An 11902-nucleotide genomic window follows, 5' to 3' on the forward strand; every position below is an offset into this window, starting at 1 on the left:
ATAGAAAAGGGCCTCTAAAGATATTTGAAACATCACCAAGAAAGGACAAGAGGGAGATTGAGCTCCAAATATGCTGGAAAATCTAGGAGCTGGACCAAGAGAAGGGGGAATATCGGAAGCTTGATCACCAAGAGGGTAATTGGGAAGCATTAATTGGGGTGAAAGCAGACATTGCAGACATTAAGTTACTATGTGGGGTAATGATGCAGCCAGAGGCATCACGAAGGGCACGGAGCTACTGCTGGGCTGGGGCACCTCATCCACCTTGGTCCATGGTAGCAGGGAAGCTGCCCTCCATCCACCTCCCTAGAGCAGGGATGTGCCGGTTCTCCTTGGTTTTATGGTATTTTCCTTGTTGAAAGTCCCAGCTTCTGGAATCCTGTGGTTGCCTGGAAATCTGGAAGCTGCCAAGCTGTGACTTCCATACTGCACAGGGCTTTACATCTTTGGCTTTAGTGCCTGGGTAGTTTCTAGCCCTTTAGTTTGCAGGGAGAAGCTTGATTATACCCTAAAGGCTCAGAAAGCAGAAGGCAAAAGTAGGGAAGGAAAAAACCCAACCCACCCAGGGCTTGATTTATTTTAAAATCTCACCATTTTTATGCCAATCTCATTATATATATAATTTTTGATGCCTGACTCATGATGGTTTAGGAGCATTTGGTGTTGGCAAGGCTGTGCGCATGAGTGTGACTCTGCGTGTGCGTGCAGGGTCCCTCTGCTGATGGAGAATGCGGCGCTAGTACCACACAGCAGTGCTGTGGTCCTCGGGGGCTGCTGAATATTCCTCCACCACTGTTTCATTGCTAAGCATGGGGTTGTCCAATGAAAACCACCCCAAAACAGGGAGACCAGCACTGGGCGTTGGGTCATTGTGTGGCTGCTTAGGTGCTGATGGGAAGTAGGGGAGACCTGTGACTGCTGGCATTGCTTCAGGGCTGATTTTAAGGTCAGAAGGGTCAGTGTTTATTTGCAGTCCTGTGTGTATAAGGATCTAATAAGCAGCTCGTGGAGGTTAAGTCCTTCGCCATCGGTGACTTGTTCTGTGACCTTGGCTAAATCTCTTTGTCCTGTTAGTGAGAGCATGATGGGATCTATTGGCCAAGATGGATTGCAAGTAGAGGTTAATATGTAAAACGTGCCTTGCAGATGACAAATACCTTGGAGATGCTTAAAGCTCTTGACAAGCATCTGCGTTCCCTTTGCAGGAACCCAGCAGAAAGCCAAGTGCCTGAATGCTTTGTCACAGACAGAACCTGCTGTGTGCAGGGCTTTCTTATTCTTATGCTTCTCTCTTGCTTAAGAGGGCTGTCACAGCATGGCCATGCCAGGGGCTCTGCAGAGCCATCACAGGCTGGAACAGAGCAGCAAAGAGCTGTCCCCACCCCTGCATCCCCTGCTCCAGGTCACCCATGGGAATGAGCCACCACATCCACATCTTGGTGCAAAGCCAGGTTTCATCTGGTTTTCCAGCTCTGGCAGTGTCCCCAGGTGATGGATGAGGAGTGGGGGCTCAGGGAGGCTTGTCCCAGCTGTGAAATGTCCAGGAGGAGTTTCACTGTTATGGATTCGCTGTTGTCTAGTATGGGCTTAGAATCACACACACAACTCCAGGCTGTTAATAAAGTAGCTCTTCATTGCTAGTTTGCATGGAAATGGTAGATAGTATCTTTGAAACCCAATAACTAGTTGATTTTCGTCAAGAACATCACTTATGCAGCAAACTTCTTCCATACAGTATAATCACAAAGCCTTAATCCTCTTGGGAAGCTTCCTTTGACTTGGTTTTGCTAATTGGAATGCCATGAGCAGCTCTCTTTATGGCTTCCCCTACCAATGCCATGTGTTCCCAGCTCCCTGCCAGCCCTAACGGTGCCTTTTCTCTCCAAGGGAAGAAGCGATGCTGTCCACCTACTTTGAAACCATCAATGACTTGCTCTCCTCCTTCGGGCCGGTCCGGGACTGCTCCCGCAACAACGGTGGCTGCACCCGCAACTTCAAGTGCGTTTCGGATCGCAAGGTGGACTCCACGGGCTGTGTGGTAGGTACCTGGGTGCTCATCCCAATTCCGGTGTCTGTTCTGGGGGCAAAGCAGAGGGGGATGTTGCCTGTCCCTCCCCAGGGGTGCGGCCAAGGGGATGTGTGTGGTGGTGGTGGGCTCGCCCGCTCTCTGGGGCCTTCAGAGCAGATCACGTACGTCGGAAGGACCTCAGGGAAGCAGCCCAGGGGCTCAGATGAGCAAAAGAGGAAGGCTTGAGGCTGATGGTTGTTTTCCTGCTTGTCAAGAGAGCACAGGCTGGAAGCAGCCTTGCTTTTAATCCTGCCGTGTGCTTCCCGGTGTGGGAGGAAGATGAAGCATCTCCCCATCCTCTCCTGCTCTGGGCCTCTCTGACACCCTCAGAGCTTTGATTTGTTTCTGAACATGCTCATGTCTTGCCAGACAATCTACTGAGACCTCTCCAAAAGACCTATTAGACCCTAGGCCATCAGTTTTGGGCAAAGGCTCTGAAATGCTCCAAGCTATTGATGTACGGAGGGGTTTCACTGTGCTTCCAGGTGGGAGCAGCAGAGCTCAGCACTCTCCCTGCTCTACCCCATCTCACCACGACAGCAAAATCACCACTTCCTGGGGTAAAGTTTGGACTTGATCTTAAAGGTCTTTTCCAACCTGGTTGATTCTGTGATTCCCTGTGTGTGGAGGTGGTGTGGGTCTGCTATGACACAGACACTTGGGAGCCGAGCCTTGGGAAGATGTGGGAAACCCAGAGCATCCCTTGTTGTCTGCCTGTTGTAGGAGCTCCCGCCTGCCCAGCAGCAGGGGGTGACCCCAGGGAGGGATCCAGAGCTTGCTCCTCACTCCACTGCCCTCCAAACCCATCCCTGCTGCTCTGAAGCCCCCCAAACCTCTGCCCCTTCCCTTCTCTGTGCAGGCTGAGCCCCCGCTGCCCCATCCCTCCCACGTGAGCAGAGGCAGGAGTTAAGTGTCTCTTTATTTATTGAAGATGTTTACATGCGGCACAGGGAAAGGTCAGGCTGAAGCCGTGCTGTCCCGGGGGTGGCGTTTTCATTATCCCCTTCTCCCGTTGCTTGTTAAGGCCATTTAGCGCGACAGCCTCATGTGTCACCAGCAGCGCCTGGTGCCATCTCCTCCTTGTGCTCCTCTCCTTTTCCTCCTTTCTTTTCCCATTGTCTTTTATTCCCTTTTCCAGCCTCCTTTTTACTCTATTGGGTGGTGGGGGGGTGTCCCCCTATTCTGGGGTGTTATTTTGCTCTCGATGCCAACGTGCCTCCCAGACGCTGTCAGAAGCAATCGGGACTCAATCTCCCTGTGCCGCTGGGGGAAGAGATGCCTCTTTTTAGAAGTCAGGATATATTAAGATTGAAATTGCCAATAAATTACAGGCCTGGAGCTCCACGTGGCGCGTGGAGAGGTGGGAATTGACAGCTGTGTCACTCAGAGAGAATAACCCCCTGTTCTGTAATGCCTAACAGAGGCTTTATGCAGAGGATAAACTGTACACAGCGGGCAGCAGGGGAGGATGGAGATGCAGCCGGAGCCATTCCCCTGAGTACATCCCCTCCCCGGGAGCCGTGGGTAAGAGGGGACACGTGGGGACCAGGGGATCCCCTGTCCTCCTGCTCCCAGGGCTATGTGCCCAATGGGAACAGGAGATAACTGCAGAGATGCTCGTCTTTCCCCCCTCTGCTTTTCACCCCCTTTTCTCCCCACTGCAGGAGCATGAGGCTGCTCTGCCCCTCTCCACAACCCTTCAGCCGTGGGGTGAAGCCTCCCCAGCTCCTCAGTCTCAGCTGCAGGCTGAGGACAGCAGAGCTGAGCTCCCTGGGGAGAGTTTGGAGATGCTGCTGCATCCCACCACTGGTCCACATCTCTCCCTGCTTCCCATGGGGCTGACACCAGACGCACAGTGCTCCATCTCTCCCAGCATTCCCAACCCTGTTTTGCTCTCACTGCCTTCTTGTAGGTCCCAGCCAACAGGGAATAGAGGTCTGGAGGACACTGTCCCATGTTTCTGACCATGGTCCATGGCCATTGTCTGGGGAAAAGCCTAACGGGTGGCCAGGCAGTGCTGCCCCCCGCCCGGTGTCATGCTCACAATATTAAGTCATAGGTGATGGGAGCTGAGTTTTGGAGCTTGCTGCTTCCCCAGTGTGTGACCTTTTGGTACCTTCTGCACTGTGTAATGCATCCCTTCCTCATCCCAACGCTGCTCCTGGAGCCCACTGGGTCCGAGCCACGCTTCCAATGCGAGCAGGGATGGGGTCATTGTGGGGTTGTCGGTTAGCTTTAGAGCTGAACTGCTGTGAACTCCATTTGCCAATTGGTAAGTGCTGTGGGCAATATCGGGATGTAATTTAATTAAGCTCTCCCCTTTTTATGGAGTTCAGGGAGCGTTTGCCTGCTAATTTTAGCACTAGGTTTGCTCCAGCTTTACTCTGGACACTGTTTTGCAAATCGGGACATGTTGTTAATCTCTAGCAGTCAGCAGTGTATTAATTTGCTGAGGACCACAGAAGTACATAATCAGTGGTTCATCAATCAAAGCTAAATCCAACAAATGTTCCAGACAGGTACTGAGCATAAAATATAGAGGCAGCCTTGTAAGCAATTAATACACAGCAGAGCTGGAGCCCAGCAGCTCAACCAGGGAGCAGCACAAATCCCAAAGATTTCTTATTCCTTTTATATATAATCATCATCTGTTACCAGCTTCTCTGGGCCTTTAATACAGCTTCCAGTAATTCTGTGAGGACTGGGGGATGCATTTATCTTTGGGCTCTTTAGCAGCGTGGGCTCTGCCATTACCTGATTGTTTGGCTTTAAAAAGGCTTCATTAAAAGGTGGAGGGGGGTTTGATGCAGCTCGTGGTGGAGCATCTCTGAGGACACTCTCATTGGGCTTAGGAAGGAGAAAAGAGGATGTCGCTTTGCTTAGTTACATGAGAGGTATCACCTACAAGACCCCAAAGGCTTTGCAGTGCGGTCCCCAGCTTCCATCCCATACTTCCCATGGGATTGGGCCCTTTCCCCCCCTCATCTCATGGCTTTTGTGTTGTTTTGACGTGTACCCAGTAGATGGCAATAGCGCCTAAAGGCTTCCTGCAGTTCTTTTCTTATCGGAGGCCTTTTTCATTTGGGTAACTTTAAGGATGAGCTGCAACCTTGCAAAGACCTTGGCATTGCTACTGGAGCCTTGTCTTTAAGCCGCACCTGAAACATAGCAACGCAGTCCCCAGGCTCTAGAAAACCTGATTCTGTGCTGCTTTTCCTAGAATTCCTGTTGGGTCTGCGGAATATCCCAAGAAAACAAACTCCCAGTGAGCTTCTTAAACCTCTCTGCATATTGAGTCCAGTGTGTGTTTCACACTACCTTGCAAGGATCACAGTAAACCAGGATTAAGTGTGCTGAAGGAATAAGTCTGATTATTGGCAGTAAAGGAGAATGTATATTGAGATATATATATATTTCTGCTCCCTCCTACTGGCACAGCAGTAGCGGCTCAGCCCAGAGGGAGGATGCTGAAGGAGGGGAAGTGCTTAACCCTCATGTGTTGGTGATTTATAATTTGAGATGAAAACCTGTGAATTGGCCCTGAGGGACTGAAGGGAACACCTGTAAAATGGCTTTAATTCAGGTTTCCCCACCTGTCTCTCAGCGTGGTTTCACTCACCGATGCCAATCGTCTCATCCACCCGGGCAGAAGAAGGTTGCATGCATCTGCCACCCCATGGCCTTGTCTGTTTGAAAGCCCCCACAAGGCAGGATTGCAGCCTCAAGGGAATAAGATGTTGGTGGCTTAGTCTTTTAGGTTGGAAGAGAGCGATTTGTGCCATAGAAGCCCAAAGATGTTGGCTCCATCCCGCCTTGGGAGAGGTGTCAGGAAGGGGTAGGAGAGCCCACCAAGCTGGGTGCTGCTGCTCTGCACAGACATGAAATCCTGCTGATGATCATCCTGCTCGCAGGCTGGGGCTCCTCTAGCACAGATTTGTTTCTAAATTGAGTGAGAAAAAGGTATATTTTACTTACAAGGGCCATGTGAACTGTTCTTTTCCATGGTCACAGGGCCAGCCCATTAGGCAGGAGGGTTTCTTGTACTCAGCAGTGTGCAGAAGGGAGAGCATCTACTATCAGAGTGTCTCTTAATGAAGTTGTGGCCCACGGTGACACTGGTGTGGAGCTAGTCCCAGCCTTTATATATACAGAAGGAGAAACCTGATGTGGTCCAGAGAGGCATCAAATCTTAACACAGCCTGTCTGGAGCTAATCCTTCTCTCTTGCTCTTTTCCACATCAAAACGATGGGCTTTTCCTTGGCTGCTGCAGAGCGGGGCAGGGAAATGGCTTCATTTAAGAGAGTAACTGTTCAGGAAGAAAAGGGATTAGAAGTGAAGGAGGAAAGTTGCTCCTATCTCCTCTTTCCAGCACAAGTTACCCAAAGGTGGCTTAGGGACCATGGGGGGTGGATTGTACCTCAAAATGAAGTGGATGATGCTGAGAACTGATATTCCTGGGGGGAAACTGGGTGAAACCTTCAAAATCTTTTGGTCCAAAGCATCTCCTTTCTCTGAAGGAGGGAGAAATGTTCAATTCCAGCATTATCATCTGGAACTTTATGTCACACATTGCGTTATCCCAGTGTAGAGCCCGAAATGAAGGCAAAATTAGGCAGTGGAAAGCAAACCATTTCAACCTTGTCAAAATGCAACGCTCTCCTAATTTCCCAATGAATTTTGAGCTGTAATTGATGGACTCCCACAAAACACTGAAGCTTCATCAAATCTGCATTTTTCTGACAGACAGTTGGTCATTGAAAAATAAAACCTCATCCTTACGAGGCACCCAGCTCATTAAGTTAGAGATGCTCAAGCAAGGGAGGGAGATGGGGAGGGAACAGTTCCCCTTTAATCCCATTAAAGTTTAGCTGGCTCCCTGAAGCAGATGACTCTCTGTTCACATTATGGTTGGAAGCAGCGAGTCCCCTCCCTAGGAGTCTGTGGGTTTGGATTTATCTCGTTTACCTGAGCTAAAAACGGGATTTGAGGATGTCAGAGAAGTAAAGACTGGTAAAAGCTGCTCTGTTTGGTACCAGCCATGGCAGGGAGCACACGGGGAGCCCATCACCCACCTGCCTTTGCTCGCAGTGCTACAGAAGGGGTTTGCATCATGGCACAAGGTGATGGCCAGATTTAAAAGCAAGTGGAATAGCTCAGGAAGCACTGAGGTGAGCTGGAGGTATCTGTTTGTGCCTGGGAGGAAGTAGCTTGGGTGATAAAAGCCTCACTTGCTTCAGTGTTGGCTTTTCTAGCAGTGTTCCTCAAAGGGCTTAGCTGGCTCCAGCCCTTTCCCCTCTGATCCCCAACAGACCGGGATGCTTCACGTGTTGTGATTGCAGTTAGGTTGGGTCTCTGGGTTTGGGTTGGGTTGTAGGATTTGGCGTGGTGTGTTGTGGCTGGGCTGTACCCTGGATGTCAGGTGGAGCAGGAGATGAGTTTCTGGTCTTCTGAAGGTTGTTGGAGGTGCCAGCCTCTGCTGTGCCTAGGAAAGGAGATGCCCTGATGGGGAGGAGATGCTGGAACACCTCTAAATGTGCTGTTGGTGTCTTCAGGAAGGGAAGCAGCTGTAGGGTTTCCACTAGTTTGATTTCCTTGCTCCAGGAGCTCTGAACACTTATATCTGTGTACATGTGTCTGTTCAAGCATCCCATCAACTGCTTGAAACAAGTCCATCCCACTTTGAATTGAGATGCAAACATACACATGGTGACTTGTGCAGGAGGGTCCATGTGAGAGCTGTGTAGTGGCCAGAGGTGAGGAGATGGTGCCTCATTGCCCGAGCTTTGGTCTTCTCCACGGAGCCCCAGCCCATGTCATGGAGGGGGGACACCAAGCTGAGGAGCGTGAGCTATCACAGCGTGTGCTTGGGAGCCTGGGAAACAGATGGGTTTGATTTTTCTGAGGCTAAAATAATGATTGATCATCTTGAAAGGGAAAAGGAAGCAGGGGGAAAGCAGGGGGGAGGAAGGAAGAGTGGGAAGATAATGACTTATTTCTGAAAGCAGTTGTAATGTTTCCCTCTGGGAAGGATGCTCCCCGCAGTGAGGTGTTGGGGAGGGTGGTGGTGAGGACATCGCTGCCCTTGGGCAGGGGTGGCCCTGGAAAGGGATGGCCTGGAGCTGATGGGCACTTTAGTGACCTAATGCTAAGTCACTAATGTTAGGTTTAGTGGCCTAATATTAGGCAAGAAGGGATAAATCCCACCAATAGAGACCAGGCTGTGTGCAGCCAGACTCTGGTCCTGCTGTTGCTGAAGAGAGTTGATCACTGGAACCTTCTAAGCTAGGAAAACAAAGGCTGAAGTTGTCTGAGTATATATATATGGACATAGAAGAGTTTACTGCGTTGTATCATTTCTGAGCTCCAACGACTGCATTTGTGTCAGTTCTGAACTCCAACAAGCAAATAAATACATGCCAGTGCACAGTTTGGAGCTCATTAAACTGCTGGCACTTCCTTGTACCTCAGCAGTGCTTCAGATTCATGTTTTTGTCTTATGCTGAAGAGGTTTCTGGGTGAGGAGTGGTGATGCCTCGAGATAAAGTGGGTTCATTAGGACCTTTGGACATTGCACGTTGCAGCACTGAGTCCTGGGTCTCACCTCTGGATGCATCCAGACGTTGGTGTGTGGTACCCGGAGTGCAATAGGAGCGGGCTCGCCTGAGCATCACTTCTGATACCCCAGTCCAGAAGTTCCTGACAAAAAGGCAGCTAATGTTGAGAAAACAGAGCAGAATAATGACAAGGGCAGTTTAGTCTCTATAGAAACACTTTATTAGATAGTCTTGTCTTTAAACTTAACGGAAGAGAGGAGCTGAGGTGGGAAATGCTGGCAGGCAACTCAAATAGAGAGCTGGTGTGCTCTCATCTGGGCGATCCGTGCCAGTAATGACACTTTATTTTCAGTGATCCCCTCACCCATCTTGCTGCTAATGAGCTCTCTAAATGAGAAAGTCAGCAAATGCCCTTTCTTTTCTGAACACAAGCAGGGCCTCGTTCAGATACTGCTTCAGATACTACTGTAGATACTTATTTTCCTCAGACACAGTCTTGTACAGGTTTCAGTGGATTCTTCTTTTCTTTCCCCTAGAGCAAGCTGTTCTAGTGGAAGGTGTCCCTGCCCATGGCAGGGGTTGGAACTGGATGAGCTTTAAGGTCCCTTCCAACCCAAACCAGGCCAGGGTTCGATGATTCTTCTCCTGTTGTGTTTGCTCTGCCCATGCTGAGGATGGTGGTGGTGGGCAGAGGAGCTGTGCCCTGTCCTGGTGACAGGAGGTCACATGCCGACACGGTGCCATGCACTGTGCTGGGGTGACAGCGCTGGACACAGACATCCCATTTGGTTCCAAACCATGGTGCTGTTCATCAGTGGTGCTGGCTCTGGTGGCATCCCAAGGATGCAGCGTGTCCTGCCAGCTCTGCCGCTCCGTGTCACCTTGGAGATGTCATTTAAAAGGTGAAAAAAGCCCATTTCTCCAAAACCCAGCTAGAAACAGCACTTTGTTATTCAGCACATCCCTTCCCTGTGCGTACCTGGAGTCCATTTGCTGACTGCCATCACAAACAGAAAGACCTCGGGTGGTGTGGTGGGGTGAGGACCATTCTATCAGCCAAACCCCACCGAGCTGCCCGCGGTTCCTCCTTCAGCAGCAGCAGGGTTTGGTTCTTGTGGCTGTGGCTCAGGCTGAGCCTGCAGGATCTCTATTATCAGTGCTAATGCACAAGAAGAGAAGAAACTAAGTTTTCTTTTCCAATCCCAAGAGCAATTTTCAGGGCTGGCCCTTGTCAAAGAGAAACCAATTCACTCGTGTGTAGACGGAGTAGATTTGCAAGGTTGTGGCATTACATTTGCGAGCTAACCAGCTTCTCCCTGGCTTTTCAGAGCAGAGCATGAGCTGGAGTCTCCCCTTACCTCTTTCTTCCTCTCTGTAACATGGATTAATACCAGACTCTCTTCCCAAGCTCGGAGGTAGTTTTGCTTGTCAGATCCACGGATGAAGGATGCTCTGGGAGTTTGAAGCCAGTTCCCAAGCAGTGCAGGTCTAACATGAGAAACCACAAACAGCTTTTTCTTTTGACTTGCTGTCTAATGGCTCGTAGGATCCTTTTGCCTCCCTGGATAAATGGATTCATCCTGTATCCGGATGAGGGAAAGGCAGAGGTTTTGGGTACCACATCTCACCAGCTTTCCACCCATCAGGGAGGGATGTGTCACCCGTGATCGCCCAGATGGAGTTATTGATTGAGTTGCTTATTGATTTTCTAATCATTTTCCCTACACAGCCCCCCATCCTGTGTCACTGCCAAGGCAGATCGCAAATGGAACTGCAGCTGAATTGATGGGGGATTGATTAAAGCTCACTGTAATTATTAGTTCTCTGCTGCCTGAGCCAGACAAATCAATGTCAGCAATAACAGATCTGGTCCTTTATACAAGCCTGATGAGCACTGGTTTTGTTAAGCCCACCTGGGAGCCCAGATTGACCCTTCAGCACAGCCCAGGGAGTTGGGATTAGCACAAGTTGGCTTTTTCCCGGCTCATTTCTGACTACTGTGGGCAAGAGCATAGTTGTACCCAAATGGGCTTCAGTTTTCCCCCTGCTGTGTGGCATCCTGATTGCAAATCCTCAGCTCCAGGGGCTGGGAAGTCTGTAACAGTTTTCTTGTGCCCAGCAGTTGCTCCATCTATATTCATCCCTGCAAACCCTTTCGTGCTGAGGCTGTTGCCTTTCCTGCCATCTGCCTGTTGGTTTTCCTGCCTGGCACTAATCGTGGAGCTCACTGGTTCCCTTACTTTGCCCAGCATCTTTGTCCCACACAGCCCTAGCAAGCAGGGACACCCCCTTATGTCCTTGCTTTGTGTTCCCAAAGCTTTCTGTCCCTGGAGAGCTTCTTGCTGCAACACAGCAGCTGGAGAGCCGGCTCTGTGCCGAGCTGGGATGGATGTGTTGGGGATGCTTTCTTCTGCAAATGTTGTGCTGAGCTGTTTGCTTGCCATAATTAATGTGTATTAAGATGCATAATTACAAACAGAAAGGAAACACGTTTTATTGATGATTAAAAGCCCAAACTGGAGGAATATCCCAAGGGTGGCCTCGAGCAGAGTGGGGCTAAGGGCAGAGGGGTGACCTGCTAACCCAGTCCTGGGGAAAAAGCCATCATCTTCCTCTGCGGGGTGGGGAAGGTGCTGAGCTCAGCACATGGATCAGTGCCAGGGCGAGAGCTCCAAATGACAGCTCAGAAGAGCAGTGGCTGATCCTCTGGCTGTGATCCTTTAGCTCCTGCTGACTTGAGGTCCCATCCAGTTGCCTTCAATGCCCTGGAGGGTCCCTCGGGAGCTCCAGAGAGGAACTTGGGCCGAACCCCAGACCTCCCCATCCCCATGGGCAGGGGGGGAGCAGCAGAGAGGCGGATGCGGTGCCGTGGAGCGGAAGATGCTGTCTGCAGTCAGCCCTCCGTGTCCCCCAGGGAGATGTGCTGCTGCCAATTTGCACAGCCCTCCTTCTTACAGCAGGGCCAGCAGACGTGGAGGAGACCACAGGGGGGGAGTGTTGGAGCTGTGGATTCACACACACACTTATGCTGATCCCGTTTCCCAGGCAGCTCGGCGGTGAAAAGCACAGATTGTTCCAAGTGTCCTCTCCTCCTTCGTGTTTATTCTGCGTATGCGGCTCCAAAGCTTCCTGCTCCCATGTCTGCTGCTGCTTCGTGCCTAGGCAGGCTTACTGTTCCCCAAGCTGTCTCTCTGGGGCTCTGCCTGTGCCCTGCCTGCTCTGCAGACACAGGCAGCATCCTGTTGCAAGGCCCTTTGCTGCCAGCATCCTTTGGCTAGA

The 11902-nt window shown here is 50.6% G+C and overlaps 1 protein-coding gene across 1 annotated transcript in view; it reads left to right on the plus strand.

The window, feature by feature from the left end:
- Positions 1-11902, plus strand: part of ASTN2 (astrotactin 2) — a gene marked incomplete at its 5' end in the record, with an annotated part of 331301 nt that overhangs the window by 177674 nt on the left and 141725 nt on the right. The window contains one exon of the mRNA XM_080630379.1: positions 1888-2038. Within this exon, the coding sequence (XP_080486505.1) occupies positions 1888-2038 (151 nt within the window). The remainder of the gene's footprint in view (positions 1-1887; positions 2039-11902) is intronic.

The sequence above is a fragment of the Psittacula echo genome (assembly GCF_963264785.1).
Source record: "Psittacula echo genome assembly, chromosome: 16".
NCBI lineage: Eukaryota > Metazoa > Chordata > Aves > Psittaciformes > Psittacidae > Psittacula > Psittacula echo.